The sequence below is a fragment of the Misgurnus anguillicaudatus genome, chromosome 9 (genome assembly GCF_027580225.2).
Source record: "Misgurnus anguillicaudatus chromosome 9, ASM2758022v2, whole genome shotgun sequence".
Taxonomy (NCBI): domain Eukaryota; kingdom Metazoa; phylum Chordata; class Actinopteri; order Cypriniformes; family Cobitidae; genus Misgurnus; species Misgurnus anguillicaudatus.
The window spans coordinates 28,157,497-28,167,799 of NC_073345.2; the positions used below are offsets into that span (position 1 = coordinate 28,157,497).

At 38.0% G+C, this 10,303-nt stretch overlaps 2 protein-coding genes across 3 annotated transcripts in view; one reads left to right on the forward strand and one right to left on the reverse strand.

The window, feature by feature from the left end:
• rhobtb3 (Rho related BTB domain containing 3) overlaps nt 1-5,519 on the forward strand; it is a 27,117-nt gene extending 21,598 nt beyond the window's left edge. Inside the window, exons 8-12 of one of the 2 annotated variants that reach the window (XM_073871417.1) lie at nt 157-263; nt 628-797; nt 1,058-1,224; nt 2,494-2,613; nt 4,668-5,519. In XM_073871417.1, the coding sequence (XP_073727518.1) occupies nt 157-263; nt 628-797; nt 1,058-1,224; nt 2,494-2,613; nt 4,668-4,781 (678 nt within the window). In that variant the 3' untranslated portion in view covers nt 4,782-5,519. Of the gene's footprint in view, nt 1-156; nt 264-627; nt 798-1,057; nt 1,225-2,493; nt 3,115-4,667 lie in introns of those variants that run through there. The other variant, XM_055180328.2, reaches the window with a different exon arrangement.
• Nucleotides 4,460-8,296, reverse strand: glrx (glutaredoxin (thioltransferase)). Its single transcript, XM_073871418.1, has 3 exons — nt 8,020-8,296; nt 6,659-6,774; nt 4,460-4,796 (listed from the first exon to the last, which is right to left on the reverse strand). The coding sequence occupies exons 1-2, from the start codon at nt 8,221-8,223 to the stop codon at nt 6,661-6,663; spliced, it is 318 nt and encodes a 105-aa protein (XP_073727519.1). The 5' UTR covers nt 8,224-8,296; the 3' UTR covers nt 4,460-4,796; nt 6,659-6,660.
• Nucleotides 8,297-10,303: the final 2,007 nt, after the last annotated feature.

Genomic DNA, 10,303 nt, shown 5'->3' on the forward strand with positions numbered 1-10,303 from the left:
ATTTACGTTTAGTCTTACTATTGTAAAAACATGGTAAAATCTTATAAGGTTCTGCTTGAGGACATGACCTGATTTCTTAATGAGAAATGTTTACGGTATGAACAGCGTCCGTCAGATAAGATTGTTGACTGTGGTGTCGATTCGCTCTGGTTGCAGGCCCCCAGGGACACACCCACAGCCCGCTCTCAACCGGGTCCTCTAACACTGGGCAGCCTCTTTAATTCCCCTCTGTACTCTGATGTTATCTTCATGGTGCAAGGCAAGTTTCAATCCTACCCCTGTAAATACATGACCTCACACAATGGCATACATTGATTCACAGTTTCAAAGTGCCCATTAAAAGCCAGAGGCTTGTATATCTTTAAGAGCTTCTCTCTAATGCTTGACCTCGTGTGGATGTGTGTCAAAGACATTGTAAGGGCAGGAGACACACCCGTTTTAGATTTGTAAATTTATAGGAACAGTCTTGCCATTTCTATGACTTAAAAATATTTTCTATTTTCGTCTTGGACATTTCAGTCTTTTCATATTCAAGACAGAAACTCTAACTGGACTTGTCTACATGGACTTTGTATGGTTGAGTCTGCTTATGTTTAAGAAACACTGGGCTGTGTTTGGTTCAGGAAGTGTACTGCCAGCACACAGAGCCGTGCTTGTGGCCCGGTGTGATGTCATGGCTGCCATGTTCAGCGGGAAGTACGCGGAGGCACGGAGTCGTGTGGTGCCCATCCATGGAGTCTCGTCAGACACCTTCCTAGCGTTCCTGGAGTACCTTTACACTGATACCTGCTGTCCAGGTGAGATATTTAATAGCTTGTTCTGGATGCTGATTGGTCAATAAGAGTTATGACACAAAACAAACGTTCACCCAGTTACTGTGTGGTATTTCAATCACAAAGACACTCAGAGGATCAGTTTGTGTGTATTATTAAATAAGAAACATTTATTATTTCAGATCAATTTATTTATTCTGTCAGTCAACTTGATGTCTTCTAAGCTGTTCATAATAAAGACATTTTATAGAGTTTGATTGACATTGACGTGTGTCTGTGTATAGCCAGTGTGTTGCAAGCCATGGCCGTGCTCGTCTGCGCAGAGATGTATCAGGTGAAGCGTCTGCAGCACTTGTGTGAGGTGTGCGTCTGCGCGTATCTTCAGAGCATGCCCAGTCGAGAGCTGGCATCTACGGGTATCAGTGTGATACGCTTACTGAAAAAAGCAAAGGTAAGTCTATGCCACCTCTACATTTAACTCTTTCCCCGCCAATGACGAGTTATCTCTTCAATTAAGAGAAAACATTTGCTTGAAAAAAAACATGTTCCTGATGAGTTTTTAGGGTAATCTGTAATACCGTGATTATCCACTAGATCGTGAACTTACCCAATGAAAAAAAAACTGAAGCAAAACATTATTTATTAATTTTACACAGCGTTTATGTTTTAATAATCGTTTGGAATCTTATCTATGAACAAAATTCCTTCACAAAAATGCAATTATTTTAGCTTTTTGCTAAAAAAAATTATTTTTGAAGAAAAATACCCATATATACCCATATAGAGAAAAAAATAGATAGGATGAAAAAAATGTTCCCCCGTTTTGTTTGTTTGTTTATTGTTTGTTTGAGATCAGAGGGTCTGTTCTTTCTTTTGATATATTTGTATGTTTATATATTTTTAGAAGAAAATGTTCCTGAAAGTTTTTTTTTACTTTTGTGAAAATCACAAAAAATGCTTGAGGGAACTTTTCAAAAAAGTCTGGCGGGGAATGAGTTAATAAGGTGTTTTTTGCTACTTTGGACCTAAATGGACATTATAATAGATCAAAGTTTGAAATTACTTTTTTGATGCTTTAATATGTGACCCTGTCTGTGAAATCCAGGCTATTAGATTTAAAGCATCAAGGTTTGATTTTACTCATTGATTTTAATCTTTGACATAACCTTACTCTGTCAATATTAAAGATATCAAGGTTATATCTTCGCATAATATTCTTTACATAATGGAGGATGATTTTATGTAGAAAACAACAAATCTGGGTATAGCTGGGTTTCACAGACTGGGTCACATATTTGATAAAAACACAGATAAATAAAACAGAATGCTGCTGACGGTGCAAAATAAGTTTTAATATAGCTTCAACATGTTTATGTTCGGAGTAGTATATAATACAAGCTAATAAAATGTATAGCTTGAATGTAGGCCTACTGTAAGTCACTTTGGATGAAAGCATCTGCCATACATATGGACTTTTAATTTCTAGCAACTAAATGTAATATCAGGCACATTTGCTATTTAAATGACTGACAAACACCAAGACATTTAAATAAAACTGGATTAAAAAAGCAAATTACCTTATTTTACTACCAAGTCAATCATGCACACATTATATTTGCATACTGCACAAAATTAGCATAAATATCATCTTCTATTCTGTATGTAACATTGTGTGTTTTAAACAAAGTTTATTGGTCTCTCTCTCACTTCTTCACCGCAGTGTCACAATGCTGATCAACTATACGTCTGGCTCCTCCATTTCATTGCCAATAACTACCTGATCTTCAGCCACAAGCCAGACTTTCTTGAATTATCAGATGAGCCGCCCGCTGACAATCTGGTAAGGTCGTTCATGTGCATTAAAATGCATGCACGCATAATCATCTCTGACTTTACAAAAACCTGTTACCAGCACCTTGCACCGCTCCTACCAGCTGGTGCTGTAAACAAGTCCATGCAAATCACTGCTTAGTTCATTTAGTGCCGTATTGTGAAACACTAAGTGCAAATGTTAGGTCAGTTTTGAAAGGAATGCTAAATTTTCAGGTTACACTTTTTTTGATAGTCCACTTTAGACATTTTAATTTTGCAACTACATGTCAACTAACTCTAATTTGGGGACATGTACACCAAGGCGTTTTTGCCGACGGGCAGCATATATTTTTATTCGTTTCCAATGGAAGCGCTGCGCATTTCTAAAACTGGAAAGAGCGCCCAGAGTTGAATTTTTTTTAATTTCGGGTGAAACGCTCAGCTCATCAATGTCACTTCTTAGGCAGCTGTCCAATCACGATGGAGGAGGGGCGGGACAAACATCACATTAATGACTGATAAACGAAGCAGAAGTATCATAGCAACCAAAGCGCTTAGCTAAACATTTTTTGGCAAATGTCCACAGTCGGTGTCCGCCTAGCGTTTTCAGCCGTGTTTAAAGGAAAACACCACAGTTTTTCAATATTTTACTATGTTCTTACCTCAACTTAGACCAATTCATCTTTTTTCAATGCGTGCACTTTTAATTTTTGTATAGCGCGTTGTGAATGTGTTAGCATTTAGCCTAGCCCCATTCATTCCTTAGGATCCAAACAGGGATGAATTTATAAGCTACCAAACACTTCCATGTTTTCCCTATTTAAAGACTGTTACATGAGTAGTTACACGAAGCACGAAGTATGGTGGGACAAAATAAAACTTTCGTTTGGAGCCATAGGAATGAACGGGGCCAGGCCAAATGCCAACACATTCACGAAGCGCTGTACAAAGATTAAAAGTGCATGCACTGAAAAAAGATAGGTATGTATTAATTCATCAAGTTGAGGTAAGAACATAGAAAAATTTTGAAAAACGGTGGTGTTTTCCTTTAAATTCTATGATGTACACGCTACCTTATGCTACGTGCACACCAAACGCGAAGCATCTCTAGATTACTCCCGCTCTAGATTACTCGCGCTCTAGATTACTCTTGCGATTTAACTTCGTGTCATGCGAATTTTTCTCTTGAGTTGAATTATTCAACTTGCGCGAAGACATCGCGTCTTTGCATTGACTTTGTATGTAATCTACTACCACAAATCGTTCAATTCATGCTTGGTGTGTACGTCCTATAAGCAGTGGGGTTAGTTAAATAGGTTGACATGTAGATGCAAAGTTACTTATAATCTGTTAAATGTCTAAAGTGGCCTATCGAAATAACGCAGGGCTGCATCTTTAATCGGCCAATGATGCTTGCTATGCTTCTCAATGAATTACGGTGAAATGCCGCTACATCCAAAAGCCAGGGGGCGCTCGTGCAGAAACTCAATATGCGCTGTAGACAAAGAACCATACACGCAGCTCCAGGAAATGGCTTAAGGATATATTTATATTGCTGTTCTTCAAACCATTTTAGCTATTTTCATGATAATAAAGAATATGTATAATTATTATGTTTGACGAGTGTTGCTTTTTCAAATGCATTTTATAAACGACTAAACTAACAGTGATTTCAGATCGATATGGACTTACTGATCAAAAGCCGTAGTACGTGAAATAGCTGTGAATAATATCAGCTGTGCGATTCAGAATAGTGATCTTCCACGTTTTATTAGTGTATATCGGCATTTATCGTCACATCCCTAAAATAAAGTGATACCAAGAAATAGTACATCAACAGTACATCTGTGTGCCAATAAATACATCAAGCTAGATTTTAGTGCAAACATTTTATTATTCATTAAGCATCCAAATACATAATTATGTCTTATAAAGAATCATGCACAAGTTTTATAGCAATGAATAGTAGGTGAAGTTCATGATAGAGATTTCATGGACGGAGATACTACAAAGGTAAAACATGGGAATGTATAAAAGGATGTTCATGCTTTACATGTTATTTTGATGTTTTTCACAGATGAGGAGCGTGAGCAGGTGGAGCGACTGCGCTGGCCTTCCAGAGGATACCTGCAGGAGCTCAGCGAGTACCAGCAACGCAGACGACAGGTCCGCAAGTCGCGCTGCAACATCATGTGACCCATTCTTGACCCCCTGTCGACAAGAAGCGGGGGTGAAAATAACGAAAGAACAGAGACTGGACTCCAAATTGCAATCAGGATGAAAGAGACCCCCGTTTGACCTACGCGTCGATGTTGGGGAATTTGGATGTACTTTATTTACTTGAACTTTGACCTCTGACCCTGTGACATAAATGAATTCCCAGCGGACTGTGAGAATCCCGTGTATGGGAATATGATGTCATGTAGGTCCCAATGACACTATGGCTATGGCAAAAACTGACATGCATTACGGTAAATACTGTATCTGTATCATCTATATGACCACGGCCAAACAATAATACCTGGTTGGGCCGAAAACGTTTGGTGCAATGAACTTTTCAACAACGATTAACCCCAGTGTTAAACAGGGTAGGGTCAACCTTATACTCTCCATTGATATGATACTCTCATGGTATTTCATGGTGAGATAATTTCTTTCTGATCAGTGGTTACTCTTGCAATATATCTCGAATAACATTTTGAATATTTATTTTTTCCCATGAGATTATAATTTGAATATTATGCAGCTATTTTTGTAACACATGTACATCTGAGATTTTTATTTCAAGAAAAAACGTACAATGTACGCATCGAGCATGTGGATCGCCTCGTAGTACACTTGGTCTGGTCAACGTAGAGCCAATGCCGGCTGTCTTTAGTCTAGTTCAGTTATGTTGACTCTCATATCAGGCTGAATAAAGACATTTTAGAAGGAGCTGTGTTTATTTCAAGAATCACTGTACAAAACAGATTATGGTTTAATTAATTATTGGCATTTTAAAGGGGACATTTAACAAGACTTTTTAAGATGTAAAATAAATCTTTGGTGTCCCCAGAGTATGTATGTGAAGTTTTAGCTCAAAATACCATATAGATAATTTATTATGGCATGTTAAAATTGTAGGTGTGAGCAAAAATGTTGCGTTTTGGATGCATCCTTTAAAATGCAAATGAGTGGATGAAATGCAAACACTGATCACCATAATGGCGGTTTGTTGGAATTTTAACGCAATTTCAGTGCTTTTTCAGTGTTTTTTCAGTGCAAAATTTCTCTCTCTCTCTGCACTAAACGGCAGTGTCATAGTTGTATTATTATAAAAAGATCCCTTTCTGACATCACAAGGGAGGCCAAATGTCAATGACCCATTTTTTTCACTTGCTTGCAGAAAAATGGTTTACCAAAACTAAGTTACTGAGTTGTTCTGTATCACATCCTCTAGGTTAATAGAAGCACTGGGGACCCAATAATTGCATTTAAATATGAAAATCAGACCTTTTCCATATTTAAGTGCAATTATTGGGTCCCCAGTGCCTCCACCAACCCAGAAAACGTGATAAAGAACAACCCAATTCAAACAAAACAAACCATGTGCAAATTCATCATTCAACGCCAGTTCCCCAGAAGCAAAATCCTTTTAAATGGATTATGTTGGTTTATGCTGTTTTTAGTGGTGAAATGGTTGGGATTCGCTCGTGTGAGAACATCTTAAAGGCGGAGTCCACGATGTTTGAAAAACGCTTTGGAAAAGGAGACGGGCCGACTACCAAAACACACTTATAGCCAATCAGCAGTAAGGAGCGTGTCTACTAACCAACATCCTTGCCGGGTTGCGTATGTGTGGGGCGGGTCTTTTAAAAGAAGGTCCAGATTCTATTGGGGTAGGGGCGTGTTTGTTTAGGTGATTTCAAATATCAACATTGGCTTTCAAACATCGTGGACTCCGCCTTGTAAACCACAGATGCAGAAAATCACTGTATGGAATTTGAATGACATTTGGAGGATATTACATGGATAAAAGATGGAAATCCTCTTCTTTATCTTTTCAAAATTTTACTGAAGAATTGAAAGTATACCTTCACTGCAAAGCTCCGATCGCCTGCAACATGCCTTCCAGTTGTCCAGAGTTGTGAAGACCCTCAACATCACTCCCTCCTCCGATACACTTTTCTCCTATGAAGACTCGAGGAACCTACAAAGAACGAATGGTGAAACCCTGGCACTTTATTTACTGTGACAGATGAATAAAAAATATGAACAACAGGTCTTAAATATATTTAATAACCAACAATGACCTGCAATCACACAACATAAATGTCCTAATTACGTAAATGTGTAGGTTAACTTAATTAACCATGGTTTTACTATAAAGAAATTGTAGTAACCATGTTTTTGGTATTTGATTGTTTAATCTGTTTCCTGTAGTAAGACAATGATTCATTTTTTGGGGTACTCTGTTTTTACTGTAAATATCATTAACATTCCTTACTGGAAAAAACAGGGTGGTTTGCTGGTTTACGTGGCGGTGGATGGTTTAAGTTGGTCCTCCCAGCCTGGTAAAGCTGGTCAAGTTGGTGGGTCAGCTGGTCTTCCAGCACTTACTTTGCAGCACTTCGACTCTCGCTTAAACTTTCGGCAATATTACTGCGCCCAAAGTCGAAGTTCTGCAAACTAAGCACTCGTCCGCCATAAAATATAGTTCTCATTTTTATCTGCTTAAAAAAAGCCATGATTTATTTTGTGCCACCATAGCCTACTTACTCGTGTAACTACTCATGTAACAGTCTTTAAATAGGGAAAACATGAAAGTGTTTGGTGACTTCTAAATTCATCCATGTTTGGATCCTAAGGAATGAATGGGGCTAGGCTAAATGCTAACACATTCAGAATGCGCTGTACAAAGACTGAGTGCATGCATTGAAAATAGATAGGTATGGATTAATTTGTCTACGTTGAGGTAAGAACATAGTAAAATATTGAAAAACGGTGGTGTTTTCCTTTAAAAAGTGACCAAAACACATCTAGACCACCTAGCTAAAACCATCTTATGCTGTAATTTCAGTAACTTAAGAGACATTTAATTATTTAGCAGACACTTAAAAATCAAAGAGCACTGAGCATTTTGACTAAAATATCATAGTTAAACTATGATGAGTGTAATATATAATTGTAAAGAAAATATTGTTAGAAATATTTTATTAGCTCATACAGCGGAAACGATACTTTGAACACAGAAGTACCGGTCAATATGACGCAATGCAGTGACGAACTAATCAGAATCAGATTCCAAAGAGCCGTGTAATAAAGTACAATTATTTTGTAATAGATGTATTTACTCTATGTAAAGTTTTACATTACACCATTGTGATGTCAATACCGACAGTCTATGTAACTTGTAATTAAATTTGTAGCAATGGAACATTGTAAAATTACTCACGGTTCGCCCACCGGTGATCTGCTGAAGGCAATCTTGTATGTTACCCATGTCGTCCCGTCCGCTTATATCGATGAAGTCAAGGCGTCCGTCTTTGAACTTATACTTTGACAGCACATTTTTGGCGAGCACACAGTAAGGACAGGACGGTTTTAAAAACACGACCACTTTATCTCCCTTAATTTGCGCCTTAACAAATTCAGCCATGATTTCCTCAAGCCTTTCTCCAGTCAGATACACGTCAAACTGAAAGTTGCTTGCATTGACGACGCCCTTTGCGTCTCAGTTTACATCCTTCAAAATAAAAGGCGGATTTAAACTGCTTTTTTTGTTTATTGCATAACCCACAATGGTTGGTTGGCACACGTGAGGGTTAATTTAAAATCAAATAATTTATTTAGATTTTCAGATCCTCATTAGAAGATTTAATCGGATATGGAATCAAAAACATAGGCGAATAAGACACTGCACGTCGCTTTTGCGCTAGAAAATCACTAAAAAAAAATTTTGTGCAGTTTTCCCATTCGACTAATAGAAAACGCAGAATATTCCGTATGACATTTTACAAAGTATTAAAATAGAAAAGAAACATAATATGTGAAAATATATTCTTGAAAATATTCTTATGCCAAGAAATGTAGTTCCTCAGAAACGTTTATAAAGTGGTTGCCAAGCAACAAAGACGCAGTGATGGCGCAGTAATACTGATGTTGTCAGGTCACAGGCCATTCATAAATAAGAACCGGTGGACTGTACTTACTGCACTGCAGACTACAAGTCTGCATCCTTTTTGTTATGGTCTGCACATTTTAGTGCATAGCAAAAGAGTATGCAAGTACTAGGACATACTACAGTCTATGGCCACCCTAAATGCACCTTGTGATAGTCCCGTTTTCCCTGTGTTTTTAAAGCTATGATTGTGTTTAAAGGTGCGCACTATAACATGTGTTTATGTTTTGTGTGTAAAAAACACAGTATTTTTCACAAAATGTACTTATCTATAGAGGTTATGCACGTGACCTCACCTTCGGCAAAAGTGACTGGGGTTACATCCACTGAGTGGCAAAAGACAGAGCGGCAGCATTTGTGTACACTGTACAGTGTGAAATCAGCGAAAACACAGGGGAAATGCATCTAAATTGGGAAAAGCTGTTGTGCGATAGACTGTACTAACAGATTTAACAAAAATTCGGAGCTATCGTTTTACAGACTGCCAAAAAAACAACGAAAGGAGACGTAAATTGATTGTTCATGCCAACGTCCACTGACCACAGGTGGGTTGACAAGTTGCTAGGGTCACTATCAAGCAGAGGTTTTACTTTCTACTTAAAGTATTTTTTCAAGTATTTGTATTTTATACGTGTTTTTCTTTGGAAAACACATTCCAAAGCAGCCGCTATGAAAACCAGCCATTTTGTTGAACGTTTGCCACTCAACAGTGCGAGTTTTGACGTGGTCACGTGGAAAAGTGATGTCAATGCGTACTGACTTCTGATTGTGTAGCTTGTTAAGTGTGTTGTGATTCGACAGCAGCTTAGCTTAGCAGAGTCGTTTGAGCTTAGCTGAGGAATGACGTATTCATGTGGGCGGAGCTTAGTCAAAAACTCTAACATTGACGTCATTCAACCGGGAAGTAGAGGGCCGTTCAGTGAAGGCTTTAAAAGGGGAATTCTGTTAAAGAAAATATATCACTTGGCATTGAATTTTGAGCTTTATAATTTTGCAGGTATTATGCTCTAACAGCAACATTACACACCAACTAAAGTTTGAAAAAAGGGATCAGGAAGAACAGGACATTTAAAGGTGCAGTGTGTACATTTTAGCAGCATCTAGTGGTGAGGTTGCGAATTGCAACCAACGGCTTAGTCCACGGCTCCCCCCTCGCTTTTGAAACACATAGAGAAGCTACGGGAGCCGCCACCAGACAAACATGTCATCGTCAGAGACAACTTGGTAAAAAAATTGTCCTTTAAGGGCTTCTGTAAAAAAATGTCAGACTTCCATGTAAGGGGACCCTCGGTGTATTTAAATAAAAAGGTCTCGTTCTAAGGTAATAAACACATAACAGTTCATTATGAAAGGTCTTTATACACCCCTGATAATATAGTTTTGTATATTATTTTGCATTTCTGTCAAAATATCCTTCTAAAAATTACACACTGCACCTTTAACAATCACTCAAAATTAACCTTTTACTTTTACATAATGTCTCTAAAATTATTTCAGTGATAGAACAACTTTTAACTGGAGAAATTGTACTGTTGCTGCAACCTGAGCAGCCTCCTAG